This window comes from Pinus tabuliformis, chromosome 1_1 (genome assembly GCF_031772625.1).
Source record: "Pinus tabuliformis cultivar Carrire ecotype Pingquan chromosome 1_1, CPIR1, whole genome shotgun sequence".
Classification (NCBI taxonomy): Eukaryota; Viridiplantae; Streptophyta; class Pinopsida; order Pinales; family Pinaceae; genus Pinus; species Pinus tabuliformis.
In genome coordinates this window covers 258,477,604-258,495,524 of record NC_142297.1, presented here as the reverse complement: position 1 = coordinate 258,495,524, position 17,921 = coordinate 258,477,604, and the positions used below count along the sequence as shown (strand labels likewise).

The following is a 17,921-nucleotide window of genomic DNA, read 5'->3' as shown; positions in this document are numbered from 1 at the left end:
CAAAGGCAACATCTCAGGCTGCGTGATACGGGTAAGTGCACGTAGCGACGTGCACCCTGGGTCGAACCACGGATCACTTGAAATCATCAGACATCTCTAGGGTGTGGAAACCTGGTTCTATAACCCTCCCATACTACTTTGGGTGAGACCTCAGTGTGCGCTCCGTGGACTGTTGCTAAAAGGGCCTGTAGTACAGAGATTTGTTTGGCTAAATCATCTCTGAACCTGGGTCAGGCCCTAATAAGCCAACAATATGTGTCCAGGCTGAAGAAGAACTTGGTATTTGTTGTGATGCTTGAGGATAGAGGCTATGATGTAATGTTCTTGAAAGGAAAAGCGTTCCTTCGACACATAGCCATGGGTTAAGTAAAGAAGATAGGGATTTGGGTGAAGAATATCTATAAGCTAGAGGTAGAGTAGTGTGCTTCTTTGAGCACAAAAGGAGAAAGGGTGGAGAGCCAAGACGTTGGCGATTTGTGGCATAGGTAATTGGGCCACTTGCATCATGGGGCTTTGAAGATATTGTAGCAGATCTCTACCAGTCTTCCCAAAGGTATGCTTGAGCAAGTTACACCAAGTCTTCATTTCACGACAGAGATAGTCAAGTAGAGGCTATTATAGAAAGAGTCCATTTAGATGTGTGTGGACCATTCTCGACAACATCCATGAAAAAAAACATGTATTATGTTATATTTTTTTGATGACTTTTCTCAAAAATGATGGATATTTTTCATGTAGAAAAAGGATCAAACTTTCACAAATTTTTGAGTTTAAAGCATTGGTGGAGAAAGATTTGGGCAAGAATGTTAAATCTATACATACTGATAATGGTGATGAGTATGTCTCAAATGAGTTTAAGAACTTCTATGCAACAAAAGGGATTAAACTAGAGTTGACGACACTTGGCATGTTTATTTTCAAAAGTTCAAAAAAAAAAGAAATTGACATGTTTATTTTATTTTATCACAAGAATGCATTGTTTCTCAAGTGTCCCGTACTGCCTAGAAATGTAGAATGCTGAACTGTAACATAGCTAACAGAATACGTGAATAATATTCAAAAACTTGTTATTTCCAACTATGTAGATCATTTAAAAAAAGTAGAAATCCCCATCCCATCTTCTACGCTTTAATAGTAACATAAAATTCACTTACAAGTAGTAGAAACCCCATCCTACAGTAGTGATAAATTATTTGGAAAAAAACAACAAAATATAAGTAGCAACATAATATGCTAATTTTATGATGAAGTTTGCGGAGAAAAAAAAAAATCAACTGTCACATGCTGCCCAGAAATGTCGAATGCTCAACTGTAACATAGCTACCAAAATACGTGAACAATATTCAAAAACTTATTAGATAGGACTCGTATTCTACACCATAGTGCTTGCTATTGCTAACCATGTAGATTGCTCTTGCTAACTATGTAATCATTTAAAATAAGTAGAAACCTCCATCCCATCCTCTACACTTTAATAATAGCATAAAATTCAAATTCAGTTGAAAAGTAGAAACCCCATCATACACTAGTCATAGTGATGAATTATTTGGAAAAAGAAAACATACACTAGTCATAGTGATGAATTATTTGGAAAAAGAAAACACAAGAGGCTACTTGTATAGTGCTAGCATGGTGAAGATGGTTTGCACGATGGTCAGCGCCACTAAAAGAATTGCGGCTATCACACCTAAAGTTTTCCACGGAGTTGAGAAATACTCATTCAAAAGCGTGGCACGATAGCTGTTGTATTTATTTTTTCTGTGCACAATCACTTTTCGTGCCAGTCCGCCCATGAAATCATTTGAATCGATGGCCATTCCATTGGATATATTGTTGAAGAGCTCGGCAACTTCTTTCTCCGTCCCACGGTAGTTACTAACTACACCCTCTCTCTTTAGCAAGAGCACGTCTTCTTCCGAGACCATTAACTTTTTCATGAGGTACATGTAATCGATAACGTAATTGATTTTGAATCGCTTTTGCAGCTCAAAAGCCATTAAGTTAAGGAATGCTAACTCTGTCCAATCATTTACAATGATCGAAGGAAGATACATGGTGGCGCTCTTCTGTTCAAAATAAATATCTTTTATGCCTCCAAGGCATTTCCTAAATTTGACCCCAGCATTTGCTAAATCTACTGCGCGAGGGATATCTGCGGCTGCATTGTATTCGTCTTTGCGCTCGTGTTCGTCGTCCCATTTGTTGGAGAGCATTGTGTACTGTGCATGCTCGCCTCCCGTGTTTACGACGTCAATGGACACCGAGTTGTTGCCAGCATCTCCGAATGGTGCAAACACAACGAGGGTGCGAAAAAAATCCAGAAGATGATGACCTTGATCCTCTAGTAGCAGCCTCTGCTTGAAGATGCTCAACAAGTGACCATCATCAACATATGCTTCCTTTTCTTCATTGCCAAAAGGATAGAATATGAGAAGGAAGCGGAGCACGATCTGGCAAAGGGTGTCCGTGACATCTTTCTGTTGAAGCTCCAATTGTAGCAGCCTTTGGAGAACGATCAAGGGGATTTGATTCTCGAGCTTCAAAATGTCACCCAGCAAATCCCGTTCAACATGAAGAAGCCTTTTCTTTTCAAAAAGAGGATCATAGCCCTCTGATCTCGACATCTCGAAAACAAATACCCTCATTATCTCTAGAATGAAGCAACCATCCAAAGTTAGTTTCGTAGCGATGATCTCTCCCTCCTACTCGACTTTTCCGTCGTAGTTGTTCTCGATTACCTCCTGGACCTGCACGATCGCATTCCTTGCACGCACGGCGAAATCCATGTGTCCATTGGTCCTCCTCATCATTCTACACAAGGCTCTTGGTTTATGACGTTCCATTGGAGCAAGCTGTGCACTTCCATGATCATATGGACCCAAACGAAACTCTTTTAGGAACATATGCTCCTCTGTTTTTCGAGACTTCCATGAGTTTGCTGGGCACTCTAAATATCGACACAACGACCGGCGATCTACTGGAGCAAGCTATTGATACCTGATGCATATGAGTGTGGCATCTATGGGCTGGCTCCTGATAATAAGCGACCCTTCCTTGGATTCGAGCCTGCTGACATGGCATTGAGGTTGGTTATGCTAGAAAAAGGAATCCAGAAAATGGCCAATACCAGCCTGGTTTGTGAGAGTTGTAAAGTAACAACCCCAAAACAACTCCACCCATGAACCAAACCTCCAAATTTCCTAGGATATGAAGCTGAGAGAACTACCCCAATAATTGCTCAAAGATAGAAATAGAAAGCCTTGAAAATGAACAACAATAGAGCAACTTACTAGTCATGAGTTCACCATCCAAAAAAACTCATCACCAATATAAGAACACCAAAATTCAAGCACAGAATGATTATGGATAACCTCTAGGAAATAAGTGAAACAACATGGGTCTGATAGGGTGGAGACGAAGGTGAAAATCTTAGACCAAAACCTAGGGAATGGGCATAGAAAATCACTTAGGGATTTTTCAAATAGTGAAAGAGGAAAGCTCAACTTGGAATAACTAGCATGAGAAAGCAAGGATAGAAATAGAAACAACCACCACTCGTTTAGACACCACACAAAGGCGCCTGAAGTAATTCCAAATTAACTTAAAAAAAGGAAAGCAAGGGAGAAACATACCAATACCAGGTAGTCAATGAAGCTAAACTATCTGGAAGAGGATGCCAGATGTATGAAAAAAACATATCATTTTAAATTCCCTCACTTGTTGCCACTTTAAACACCCTGAGTGCTAGCGGGGTGGATGCAACCTCCACCACTTTCTTCCCTCTATATGTAGCCAAGCCTCCAACATTCCACTTCTAAAATTTTAATAACCAGAGAAATTATTACGACTCCTTCCATCTCATGAATACACCATCCTCTCTCACCATCCATGGCATGTTGTCTTCATCTTCCCCTAAAGGATAATAAATCTCAATCTATATCCATTATATGCATATGATGTGTGCATTAAGATTCACTAGGGATGGGTTCCATATCTCCCATCTCATTTTCCAAGTGGGGTGATGGTTTCACCACCTCCCCCCACGCCGCCCCACCACCTCTGCAATGTTTGTCACCCCATCCATGACTCTATACTCCTTCTGAGCTAATTACCAATAAACCACCTTCAAAGGAAAATCTGGTAGGAGATTCCAATTTGAAGCCAACTTGGAAGAGGATTCTAGACATCCATGGTTCACCTGTAGGTATGCAATTTTGTTCCTAGTTCCCTAGGCATGGCCAGAATTAGAGCAATAATACAAGAGATGAAGGAGGACACATGTTCCAAAAGGGATTCCAATTTCCAACTTGATGAATCCTTATGAATGTGGGATCCATTCTGGAGTTTCTAGAGCGTACTTATAATGATTAGGGAGTCAACTTCCACCAGAATCTTAGAAAAACCTTGCATATGGGCATATTCTAACCCCATATAAAGACCAATTAGTTATGTGGAATTATTTTTGCTAATACGAATCATACCAAAATAAATGAACACAAGCAAACCATTATGGTCTCAAATTGTACCTCCATATCTTGTAGGTCTTAGATTTCCCTTAGTTGCACCATCAAAGTTCAACTTCAAAAACTATGGTGAGGTGATTGCAATTTAACAAGGATCAAAGCCTGGTTACAGGAGAAATAGGAAGGCTACATCCCCTTAGGAGGAAAGGGGAACCACCCCTTCAAAATCCTTGCTTCATTGACAGATGCTAGCCAATCATAAGGAGACCATGATAGAGCTAAAATAGATTTCTTGATTTGTCTAACTATGGATTATTAGGTGGAGTCCATAGAAATATACTTCCCTTTGAATATTATTTCCTTACATTCTTTCCAAAATCCCAAAAGGATGAATCTAAGCGATATGATCCAAATATGGTTAAGAACCGGATTGGAGAAAGCTTGATATCCCCATCTAACTATAGTATTATGTATACTCAAGCGATCTCTATCTATTCTTAGAAAGAAGTCAGATATTTTATTCCATAGTCCCATAGAGAAAATGTAATAGTTGAATAAGTTTTGTAGATCTTATGAGTGCATCAAACATATTTGACATCTAGAGGGTCTCTCATAATCTATTTTTTGGATATTTTCCCGACTTAGTAGTTTATTCTATAGCAAGAGCCAGAGGAAAATATATATTATTGGCTATACCTTTTGTTTCCATATTTTAACCCATACCTCTAGTGAGCACCAGTATTGCAGCAATAATGCTGCAAATCATGGTCTTCCTACTTTACTTTTATCAACCTGGTAGTTCGTAACAAACTTGGAAGCGACAGTACTGTATGCACAAGTACTAGTTCTTACTACAGGTTGTCACTTGGTCAGCTGGCGCAAGATCACTAGGAGCTCAAGCCAACTTCTATGGATTCCAAAAGAATCTCTATATGTGATGAAAGAAAGGAAAGCTTACTTTATAGAGGCTACTCTACTTGCAGAAAGGAAAAGAAGACTAAAATGTAAAGTAAACCTAGCAAACCCTAATTAACCAACTAATCCTACTTTTGTAGAAGGAGAGATACAAACCATGAAATGAATGACATTACTTAATCTAGGAAGTAAAAAAAATCTACTCAAGCTATTTCTAGAAGGAAATGAGGAAAAAACATCTTTTTGGATTTTTATGCATTTTTAGGTGAAATTGTCATGCATGAATTTATTTGTTTGTGAGTGTGGCAGTGATTAGGTGGCGATGGAGGGAGACTTTGGAGTTTTCAGAGGTGTACGAAGGTGTGTATGGGTCCTAGGAGGTCCCAGGTGGCCTTCTGGAGGCTTTTCCTACAATCGGACTTCAAAAAGACACCTACAGGAAAATCTGCAGAAGGCTGTAGGGGATCTACAGGAGGTCTACAGGAGGATGCCGAGAGAAGTTTTGAAGGTTTTGAAGGTGGGAAACTGGGTGGAAAGGGTATTTGAAGGATAGGGTGATGTGTTAAGATGTCTAGCATTCATAAAGAAGGATCACAAAAGAGAAATATGGTTGGACTTGTTCAAGGAAAGAGAGGAAAGTTAATGAGGAAAGTGCAGAAAACTAAGGCAGATTTGTGAGGGACTTTGGGTGACCTGTGGAACATAGATAAAAGAGAAATAGTGTTGGCTGATTGGATGACTTATTGTGAGAGGAGGATTGCCGCAAGATAATTGAAACTCATATAATGAGATTAAGCAAGCAAGGAAACTAGCTAAATAAAAAAAAAAAAAAAAAAAAAAAAAAAAAACATAATTTTGCATCAAGCTAGTCTAAATTCTGGTCTGTGAAAGTAAATGCTGGAAAATGCTACATGGAAAGAAAGCATGGAAGGAAATTTATTGCGAATATAGAAATGAGCATGGCGAAATAGATCTACAACAAAAGCATTAACCTTCTAATAAACTGCAACACTAGAAATCCTATGGAAAAGGCAAATCTATGTTTTTTGTGGCAGCAAGAGCATCATGGCCTCAATTCATGGTCCCAGAGGGAGGAAATGAGGCCAAAGATCTATCTATGGAATTTTTATATCTTTTTCCTATCATCGTTCAACCTGCTATAGCAAACTGAAATGGAAACAACCTTTTAAATCACCAAAAGAAACCCATTCTTAACTAAGAAAGAAATCTATCTAACAACAACTAATTCATAAACTGAAACAAAGAATATAAATACAAAACAAGAGGAGCTTGGCTACTTGGATTGGGCCCTAACCCAAGAGCTTCAGCCCTCTGAGGTAACTCAGTGCTAGCTCGAACAAGATCTCATCTTCATTATCAAAATAATAATAGGATTACATGAAACTATCAACAAAAGTAAGCTCGAAGTTGAGCAGAGAAAATCTGCAACAAAAATTCGAAAATTTTACTAACTTCCAACAACCTAATGAGACCATAAGCCTCTCTACTTATAAAACTGAAGCTCCCAACAGCTTCCTTAAAATCAGGGAGGCTTGGCGCTTGGCTCCCAAAACTTGAGATAAACAGAAGTTATCCTCCACTTGCTCGGCTGCCTCTTTGGTGCATTGATGTGGCTGCTTGTGCTCCGAGCTGCATGATGGAGAATTCGAAGTGGGGAGTCATAAATGAGGGGCATACCCTCTTATAAATCCTCTCCCTTGTCTTCTTCGAATATATGCTGCCAAATGTCCATTAAATCTTTGACTTTGTCTCCAAAATTGATCAAAAATCTGCATTAAGCACACATTAGACTCCATGGCATAATGACCAACCCAAATCACTCTATTAGCATAAGTATAATAAAAAAACATGCAATAAACTAATGAGAATGGTGGATTAAGCTAAGTTAGGAGGAGAAATGAGCCCATATAATTACCCATTTATGGAGCTCATCATCACCCCCTATGGAATGTGTTGCTCATCCTCTGAGCAACTAGTCCATCTCCTCATCTTTGATGGCCTTGATGGCCTCCCTGAAATCCCATGCTTCTGATGTGAGGACCTCTTCTTTGTCATGGAATCCTTCCTTTCTGTCCACCTCTTCCCACTGTTGTTGTTCTTCTTCCTCTTTTCTACCTTCTAGTAGGCCTAGCAACAGTGGGGGACTCAATTTGAGTCCAATCCAATTGGCCTTGAAACTTTGCATAGACCGCTTGTATAGTGGCACTCTCCTTAATTCTTCTTTCATCTTTGTTGGGGAGTGATACTCCCTGATTTCCAGACTGTGTGGAAGAGTGTTCCACCTCCTCATACAAGCATGAATATAGTCTTCCCCAAGTAATCTTTCCATGTCCTAAAAATGTGCAATGGCCTGAGCCTAATCATTGATATATTTAGGGGCACTTTGAGGATTATTTGCAAGCAGCTGGTGTGTGCTGATGAGAGCCATCGGGTCTGATGGCTCAGCTCTCATCATTAAGGGTTCATTTTTCTTTTTTTCCATCAACTTCTTGATTTATGTTGCCCTTTTCTCCTCATTATTCATCCATGATGCCATGGACATCAGTTGCAAGTCCCCTATCCTAGCATTAGGGTCCCATAGGTTCATATCGGTGAGGGCCATGTTATGAAAATAGAACTCTGCTATCTTTTCCTTGTCTTCTACTGAACTTTGGTCACATAGGTTTGTAAACTGTTTACAATCTTAGAAAGGCATTGTGCCTCTCTGTGCCAAAGTCTTGATCTAAAACTGTAGCCATTGGTCTTTGAGGTATACTCCATATGATTTTGCTAGTGTTCTGCACTCTAGTGCCTCCGTAGATTAGATGGCCATGCATGCCAATTGTGTCTCCTTTTCTTGTAGTTGTCTTCTTAGAAACTCATTTTTTGCTTCCAAGTGAGTTCTTGTGATTACCCCTCTATGTCTTACAGCACTTAACTCCCTACCAATTTCTCTAAGATTGTTCTCCATATGGCCAATATCCTCTACCCCCTTGGATTTGGCGATTTGCATCCATCTATGGCTCCTTATCCTTTCTTTCTCTAACTCAAAGAAAAGTGGGACTACAATTTTTTGTGGAATGACTTCCCCCCCTCAAGAAGTTTGTAATAAGAGCCCAAACTAGGCTGGGGGTCAGGTTCTTGAGTCTCTGTTGTTTCCTCCTTCCCCTTTGGCTGTTCTTATACCCTTTTCTCAAGTTTTTCAGTTTCCTGTAGCTTAGTTAGGGTCTCCTGTAGAACAGTCTGTGCCTCCTCTAGAGCTGTTTTTGAGTCCTGTAATTGCACTATTTCCTTCCAGGTGGAAGATCTAGGCTTCCTCTTTCATATGTGATGGGGGTTTCAGAGGGATATTCTTCCCCTTTGACAATGGGTGAATCTTCAATTACAATAGGCACTGTTGAAGATGGTTGTGGTTTTCCTGTTTTTATCCTTGTGCTTTTTTGAGCCCTGAAATACATTGATGTTCGCATATTCCTCTTTTGTTTGGGTTTAACTGGGGTGTTAAGGGCAGCAAGAGCCGTTGTTGCCTCCCTTTCTAGGGTCTCAGAAGACACTTCTGTCTTTTCTGCCCCTTTCTCCTCTCCTTTTGTCTTCTTTGCCTCTGCTGGTTTTTTTTCCTCTTGCTCTGTTTTGGTTTCTTCCTCCTCTGGTTTAGTTTCTTCCTTCTCTATTTTGGTGTCTTCCTCCTCTATTTGTTCCTTAGTTTCCTCCCTTTCTTCCCCTTGCTTCTCTCCCCCCTCACTTTCATAAGGACTATGGTCATATGTGAGGGCCTTTATAACATCTTCTCCTGACATATTTCTAAAGATTTCCCATGCTATGGGGATTGTGAAGGTATGGAGGTCTTCTTCCACTAATAGTTTAATCAACCCATGGTGAGCCAACTGATCTGGACCTCCTTCCTTCAACTTAATGCTGGAGTATATAAGGGACAACAGGAGAAAATAGGGAATGCTGAGTTTCTGGGGTGTTGGAGCGTCCATGCCATATCTCAGCTCATGGAGGAGTCTGAAATGGTAGCCATAAACTATGCTATACCTTCCTTCACAAGAAATATACTTGATAATTTGGTAACTGACGTCATCCCAAGGGTAAGGTATGCTTGTTCTTCTAATGCCATTTTTTTCTTCTAAAGGATTTTCATTTGGTTGGAAGAATTTTTTCTTGGCAGATTGTCCAATTGGCTTTTCATCTTTGCTCCAAGGTAATCCAAGGGGAAGGCTAGTAACCCTACTGATAAATTCTGGGCTGATTTCCTTGGAGAGACCCCTCAAAGTAATAGTGGCATGGATCCTTGAGTGCGGGACTAAAGAAAGGGCAAAATCCTGAGCCACTTCTTCATCAAACCCTTATAATTTTCCAAAGAATGGCATCCAATTAGCTCTGGTAAGAATGGCTACTACTTCGGGATGCTCATGGATCCTAGCTGAATTTGTGGGCTCCTTCCTCATGAATCCCCCTATCATTTTTAGTATACCCCCTTTGAACACCCAAAATAAATATGGAGACAAGAATTTTGAAGGACCAAGAAAATAGATAAAAACTGTGTTTTTTTAAGAAAACAAGCAGGAATTTTTATTTATTTATTTATTATGGAATTCCTCTTCACCTACAAGCTCAATTCCTCCTTAAAATTGTATCATTCCTTACACATATTAATAATCAAGGTGGGTATGCACAGAACCTACCTCCTCAAGCCATAAATCGAGCAAAAATCCTGTGTTTTCTCCTTAAAAACTGCTTACTGCCCCTCCTATAGAAATGGTTGTAGGTGCTCGTGTAGAACCTGTTACTGCTCCCGTAGAACGCCGATAGCATAATGATGGCTGAAAACGATAGAGAATGATGGTTTCGAGGCTATGGAGGTGGTATAGATCTTGCTGCAGCTAAGTGGATGAGGATGAAATGAAAGAAAAGGTGGTGAAGGAGTTTCGAGGAGTACTTATGTCCTCTTTGAGATATTTCCAGTGATGGGGTGAGCTGGCAAAAAGGTACGTTTCCATATTTGGACGGTTGGTCCCCACTGCCTTGTCATCATGACTCCTCATGACTCCTTCCCGCAATCACTTCCCATCATTGCATCAGAGTTTGTATACCCTCCACTACATGTCCCTTGGATTTTCTGTGAGTTCACTAGGCACACGTGTGGTGGCATCTCCAGATGAGCGCAGTCAACTAGATGAGGGTGGCCAGTTAATTGGCCACCTTTTCTTGTTCAACCCTAACCATCTCATTCACTTATGCATATTTTTGAATTACACAGATGCAATAGATGAGAGGGTTAGACACTTACCTGCAAGTCAAATGTTTGTGCTGTGGTGCATCTTGGCTCCTTTGTTGCTGCATGCTCATATTTCAGTTGTTGTATGCCTTTATCTCCTTTGTTGTATGCTTTCTGCTCCCTGATGTGTGGCTTGTTTGGTTTGTGCAAGTACCCTCTGGCTAGATCTGGCTTCAGACATCCTCTTCAATCCTATGGTTGCACCTATTTTGTTGTTGTGGCTTGATTTTAAGGGGATCGGCTGCTACAAGAAATCCTACAAGAGCTCATGTAGCTGCTTCTCCCTTTAAAATTTTTAGCTGATTTTTGTGTTGGGAGCTGTGAGGATGATACTGGAGATGCTGATGAAGATAGAGAGGTACTTGGTAAGCTGCAGGTGAGATTTGGAGGTGCTGTTCATTTTATTTTTTGTTTTTTTTACTAAAAAACTGGTTTTTGTGTTTTTTTTTTTTACAAGAAGGAATGAAATCGATGATGGTGAGGTGGTGCAGGTGTGGGATGGATGGCCAGGAGGGTGGATAGTTGTAGGAAGGCCTACATGCTCTTCATGAAATCTCTCAACCCCTCAAACTACTTTTTGAGACCATTTCTGGCTCTCTGTGATTTCTAGGGGAGCCTCCTGTAGAACACACAGGGCCTCCTGTAGGTTACACAGTCTTCAGAAAAAAGACACAGTGAAGTGGAAGAAAGGTTAGAAATGATGGAGAAGAGTGTGGAGGAGGTGAAATAAGCATTGTGGCATTTTCTCTTACTTCCTGTGGTCCACTTGTAACCTACAATGCATATTAAAAGTCAATTTTCTCTTCCTTATTTTCTCTGTTTTTTCTCTCTTTTTTTTTGAAAGACAACTAGGGCGCCTCAAGGAGGTTTTCACCCTAATTGCCTACCCTGGGCGCCTCCAAGGGAGGTTTTCACCCAGGGATCTTATTCTCTCTCTTTTTTGTTTTTTTCATCACTGGGTCGCCTCAAAAGAGGTTTTCAACCCAATGATGGGACTCAAGCGCCTCATGGAGGTTTTCACTTGAGTCCTTATTATTTTTTCTTTTTTTTTTCTACTTCTTCGGTGAGTGGGTGGAGTGGAGGCTAAGATCTGCTCCACTACCAACACTGTCTTATTCAAATCTTTAATGAACTCTCGCTTGGAGAGGGGCCTCTTGTAAATTTTCAACCGATGCCCATTGACAAGCATGGGGATGGCTTCCTCATCAATGGTTCTGATCAAAACTGAACCATTGTCATTGCATTTTTCCAATGTAGGGTCATAGAGTAGTGCCCAATCTCCCTCTTGGAATTGCTTCTCCTTGATATTTTTTTCATGCCATATTTTCCTTTGAAGTTGAACTACCTCTGTATGGAGAAGGGCCTACAATCTTTATTCATCCAATCCATTGAGTTGGAGTAGCCTTTCCCTCCGTACATAGCTGAGGTCTAGGTCCAGCTGAGCTGCCATCCTTAGTGTATTGTATTCAAATTCTATTGACAGCAAAGCCTTCTTCCCATAGACCAGTTCGTAGGGTGTGAACCCTGTGGTGGTCTTACATGTTGTGTTGTAGGCCCAGGTGGCCTCAACTAGTCTATCCGCCCAATCTTTTCTGCTGCTGCACACTACGTTGGTCAAAATTGTTTCCAAAGCTCTATTAGTGACTTCCACCTGTCCATTAGCTTGTGGATGGTAAGGGGTGGAAGTCCTGTGCTTGATGCTATGATGTGTGAGCAAGTCTTCAATCAAATTTGAGGTGAACTGACTGGCTTGATCTGTAACCAGTTCTCTTGGATACCCAAACTTATAGAATATGTTTTCTCTTAAAAACTCAGCTACTTTTTCCTCTATTGCAAACTTGATTGCTTTTGTCTCTGCCCATGTTGTCAGATAATCAATGCACACAATGATGTATTGCCTCTATTTTGAAGGAGGGTTGATAGGAGCCACAAAGTCCCTACACCACTTCTCAAATGGCTTAAAGTTCACTTGAGGTTGCATGGGCATCTGATCCTTTGGCACCGATCACATTGGATAGTATATCTCTTCACATCTTGATGAAGAGTGGGCCAATAGTAGCCTACTTGCAAGATTTTGAAGGCAGTCCTCTTTGCTGCAAAATGGCCTCCACAAGGCCTGTCATGACAGGTTAGGAGAATGTCAAAAACTTCCTCCTCCCTGACACATCTTCTCAAGATCTGATCTGGGCCAAGTTTGAAGAGATTTCCCCCAATCCAAGTGAAAGGGGCGCTTTTCCTCATGATCTTTCTCTTCTCTTTTGAGGACAAGTGTGGTGGGAACTGTGCTGAAACCAAGTAATTTGCTATATCAGAAAACCATGGAGAGAGTACTGAGATAGAAAATAGGTATTCATCTGGCATTTAATCATCCACCATTCCTTCTTCACCTACAGGCAAATTTACTCTAGACAAAAAGTCAGCAACAACATTTTGTTTACCAAGCTTGTCAACAATGGTTAAATCAAACTACTGCAATAAAAGCAACCATATAATAATGCGAGCATTGACATCTGGTTTATTCATTAAATACCTAATTGCAGCATTATCAATGTGTACAAAGGTTTGATAGCCTGTGATGTAATGTACGAATTTACTTAAGGAATGCACTACAGCTAGGAGTTCCTTCTCGGTTACCATGTAGTTTAACTCTGCCTTTGACAATTTTTTACTTATAAAGTATATGGCATAAGGTAACTTTTCATCAATTTGTCCCAAGGTTGCTCCTATTGCTTTGTTTGAGTCATCTGTGTGAATGTGGAAAGGTAGGGCCCAGTTTCAGGCTCTCAAAATTGGGGCAGTCACAAGTTTGCTTTTCAAGGTATCTAGGGCTTCTTGACAACTTTCAGTCCATATGAACTCGACATCTTTTCCCAAAAGACCAAACAATGGAGAGGCTAACTTACTGAAATCTTTAATGAATCTTTTGTAATATATCGCTAAGCCTAGGAAACTTCAGACATCTCTCACCTTTTGAGGAGGTGGGATCCTTTGGATGATGGCAATTTTGTTGGGGTCCACCTGCAATCCTTTTTGAGATATTGCATGACCTATCACGGTCCCTTCAGCCATGAAAAATTCACATTTTTCCGGACTAAGGGACAGGTTCATTTCAATACACTTGTCCAAAACTTTTCCTAGGTTAGATAAAGCCTCTTGAAAGTTAGACCATAAGGAGTAAAATCATCCATATATATTTCCACTTCATCATGAACTAGTTCAGAAAATATACTCAATATTGCTCTCTAGAAAGTGGCTAGAGCATTGTACAAACCAAAAGGAAGGACCTGGTATGCAAAGGTATGCCAAGGACAAGTGAAAGTGGTCTTATCTTGGTCTTTCGGGCTGATTTGAATCTGATTGTACTCGCTAAACCCATCTAGGAATGAGAAAAACTTTTTCCCTGCCATACCATCTAACACTTGATCTATGAAAGGCAAAGGAAAATGGTCCTCCTCTTTAGTGTCCTTGTTCAATTCCCGATTCGACACAAATTCTCCACTTACCATTTTTCTTTGGTACTAGCACCAAAGGAAAGACCAATTCACTGTCAGAGATGGGGTAGATGAATCCTGCATCAAGTAATTTTTGTAGTTCTTCCTTAACAATGTCTTTAAGGGCTGGATTCATCCTCCTTCGAGGCTGCCTGACTGGTTTGCAATCTTCCTTAATGTATATATGATGAGTACATATTGAAGGGTGCGCTCCCTTCATCTCCTTATAAGTCCAAGCGAAGGCATCTAAATGTTTTCTCAATAAGCTGCACAACTTCTCCTCCTGGGAAGTGGATAGGGATGAGTTGATTTTCAAGGTTCTTTCTGGGCCGAACTCTATATTCTTAAAATGGAGAGAGGTCGGTTCGGCCACACAGAGATCAGTTAAGAGATTGTCTTGGGTTTCTTTCACTAGATCTTCTAATGGAAAAATATTAGGGGGTGGATTCTAACTTAAATTTTCAATGATATCATCCTCATTTTGCAGTTTCCCCCCCATGACAGTTTCTACTGCACATAGTGATGTAGAATAAACTTCATCCTCATCCTTCTCCTCCAACCAGAGAGGTAGATCATGTTCTAGCAAGGGTTGGGCAGGAGAGTATAGGATTAGCTTCTTGGACATATGCCCGTTCTTGATGGTAATGTTCCCAGCCCAACAACTGATGTAAGCATCGGCAATGGCCAACCAGGGTCTTCCTACGATGAGAGGATACCTAGTGATCTTTGCCTTCAACTGGAGAACTAAAAAATCAGCAGGGTACTCCCAAGAATCAATGGAGACCATCACATCCTCCACAATCCCTTGAGGAGTTATGGTAGAGCGGTCTACTAGCTGTAGTACTGTAGTGGTCTTTCTCAAGGAGCCTTGGAGGTTGAGTTTGAGCATGGTTTCCTTTGTCATTACATTAATGGTAGCTCCCAGATCAATCAAGGTATGTGGGATCATGGTGCCATTGATGTGGACATCAACTACTGGGCTTCCAGGGTCTAGATATTTTGGACAGATTACCTGCCCCAATATCGGGTCAGACAATTGTCCTATGACATTGATGGTTGGGGCATCTCTCTTGCACCTACCTGGATGCCTAAAGCACTTCTCTTTTATCATCTTATTTTATATAAGCACATCCTTTATGGCTTGGAGAAGTGGTATCTTTACACATAACTATTTCAATTCTCTTAGAAGTTCAGTTTCTTCTCGGGTGGGGTGTGTTGTCCTAGATAGTCTCTCAAGAAAGGGTGGAAATGCTTTCGATTCACTTTCCTCTTTGTCTTCCTCAACCTCTTGAGGGCGAGGCTGGCTATCTAGGAGAACCTTCCTAGATCATAGGTTAATCTTCTGAATCTCCACAGAATAAGTTGGGAATGATGGTTCCCCACTATATACTTGCTAGGTCTGTCTATTGTTCAAGTTCGAGTTCATATGGGCAGGAATTTGGGGTTTCCTTGGTGGAGCAGGAGGCAATGGTTGTGGTTGAGCAAGTGGTGGAGGCAAAAGAGCGGGAGGAGAGTTGTACTGGGGCCTCCACCCCTAATGAGATGCATTCCACTGAGGTTGTGGCTGAGCATAGGATTGAAATGCATGAGCAGTTGGTTGGGCATGATATTGAGATGGATAGGACCAAGGAAGAGGTATGGACTAGGAAGGATGAGCAAGAGGGCCCCAAGAAGGTATGGAAGTGGCTTGGTTAGGGTTGTAGTATGCCTAAGATGTCCCTTGCATCCCATGTTGGTATGGTCTAGGTCCATGCGGTCTCCTTTGGAGCATGAAATAGAGCGGTTCAGTGGCTCCTTCGCCCCCCTGCTATACAAATTTAAGTTCGGGCAAGGAAGGGCACTTATTTGTAGAATGATCTTCTTCACAGACTGAACAAACCTCCATAGAGTTCAATGGACATTCATTCCTAGGATGCCTTCTGGTGCACCTAGGACAGAAATTGGCCAAAGCCCTCTCTGCTTCCTCTTGTTTCCTTTTGATATGCAAGGTATCCATTTGCATGGCAAGAGTCTAAAGCATCTCACTCTTAAAGTATTCCAACATGTTTCCAAGTTCACCTTTAAGGGATGAACCAGATGAGGAGGTATTGGTTATGGGTTGACTCCCCCTACCTCTCTTTCTGGCTTTCCTAGAATGGTTTCTAAAATCAATCTTTATGTCTTCATAAGGTAGTTGGTAGATGTCTCCTCCAGCCAGTAGATGGAGGTGTCTAGAAGGTCTTCCAAAATTCCCCTGAGCATGACCAAATTTAGAGATTGGGGGTCAAGTGTGCACCTCGCCCTTTTATAACTGAGCTGGAACCTCTCTTCATAATCTTCCAAATATTCATCACTTCCCATGGTCATTCAGAAGATTTCTTCCCTGGTGTCTTTTAACCTACAGTAATCTCGATATTTTTTATTAATGGCCTGCTGCATCTGAGCCCAAGTTGTGATGCTATTGCCAGGTAACCCCATGAACCAGTGCAATGTTACATCCTTGAGAGTAGAAGGAAATAGTTTCAACTTTTGCTCATCTTTTGCATAGTCATAGGTTCGACAGATAACAACGAACTCAAACAAGAAGGTGTCAGGATCTTCTGTAGTCAATCCATGGAAGTGAGGTAGGGTTGAAGGGCTTATGTTCTTCATTTTAGTGTCCCTATTGGTCTCTTTGATGGAAAAGGTACCCTCTATTCTCTCTCCATTCCCCCTAGCATTTCTGTTTTCAGCCATTGTCTCAAGAGGGATGTTTTCTTTTCTTCTTCCCCTATAGGTTCTTCAAATATCTCTGGTTGTTCACCTAAAGGTTCTTCTTGATCACTTCCACCGAAGAAGATAAAAGGGTGGCTATGTGATGTGGTGGGGATGTTGGGCAAAAATTTTCTTGAACTATGTCTGTTCCTACAAGGCATGAAAAGAAATATTTTGGTTGATTTTTGCTTCTTTTTTTTTCTTGTACCTGCAAAACTAAAATTGATTGAACAAACAAATTGCAACTAACTGAAATGAACTTGTTGAAATGAAATTGCAGAATTGAAAAGAAAAGCAAATGAGACGCAGAAAGGAAAGCAAGGAAATGACTAATCTACTTTTATTGAAATAGAAATTACAGAATTGAAAGGAAAGCAGGGAATGACTAATCTACTTTTTTTGAAATGGAAATTGAAGAATTGAAAGGAAAGAAGGGAAATGAAAAAACTACTTTTGCTGAAATGGAAATTGCAGAATTGAAAGGAAAGCATAGAAATGACTAATCTACTTTTTTCTGAAATGGAAATTGTAGAAATTGAAAAGGAAATGGAGAAACTGAAAGGAACTACGCTAATTTTGCTAAATTACCTACATAGCAGAATGTTGCAGTAGAAAATAGAAGAAAAGCAGTAATTACAAAATACTCTGACACTTCCCCGGCAACGGCGCCAAAAAGTGGTGAGCACCAGTATTGCAGCAATAATGTTGCAAGCTTCCTACTTTACTTTTATCGACCCGGTAGTTTGTAACAAACTTGGAAGCGATGGTGTTGCATGCACAAGTACTAGTTCTTACTGCAGGTTCTCACTTGTTAAGATAGTCTTCGGCAAAATCACATCACCAATCTTTTGTCGACGCGTTTCGAACCAACCAGTGTGGTTCATCGTCAGGACAAGTTGAAGAACCAATCTGGCTTAGCTAGATTAAATAGAGTGTGCAGAGACTCCAACAGCTATAATGCTAACAGCTAATTTGACCTAATGACCTAGTCAAACTACTAAAATAGTTAACTAATATTTCTAGAAATAGGTAAATAAA

The 17,921-nt window shown here is 40.6% G+C and overlaps 1 protein-coding gene across 1 annotated transcript; it reads right to left on the bottom strand.

The window, feature by feature from the left end:
• Positions 1-1,610: 1,610 nt before the first annotated feature.
• LOC149212518 (putative UPF0481 protein At3g02645) lies at positions 1,611-2,624 on the bottom strand. Its single transcript, XM_089388714.1, has one exon. It carries the CDS (start codon positions 2,622-2,624, stop codon positions 1,611-1,613), a length of 1,014 nt encoding a protein of 337 aa, XP_089244840.1.
• Positions 2,625-17,921: the final 15,297 nt, after the last annotated feature.

Excerpts from the sequence above, each read along its gene's own strand:
- LOC149212518 (XM_089388714.1), bottom strand. The coding sequence starts at position 2,624 with ATGTCGAGATCAGAGGGCTATGATCCTCTTTTTGAAAAGAAAAGGCTT.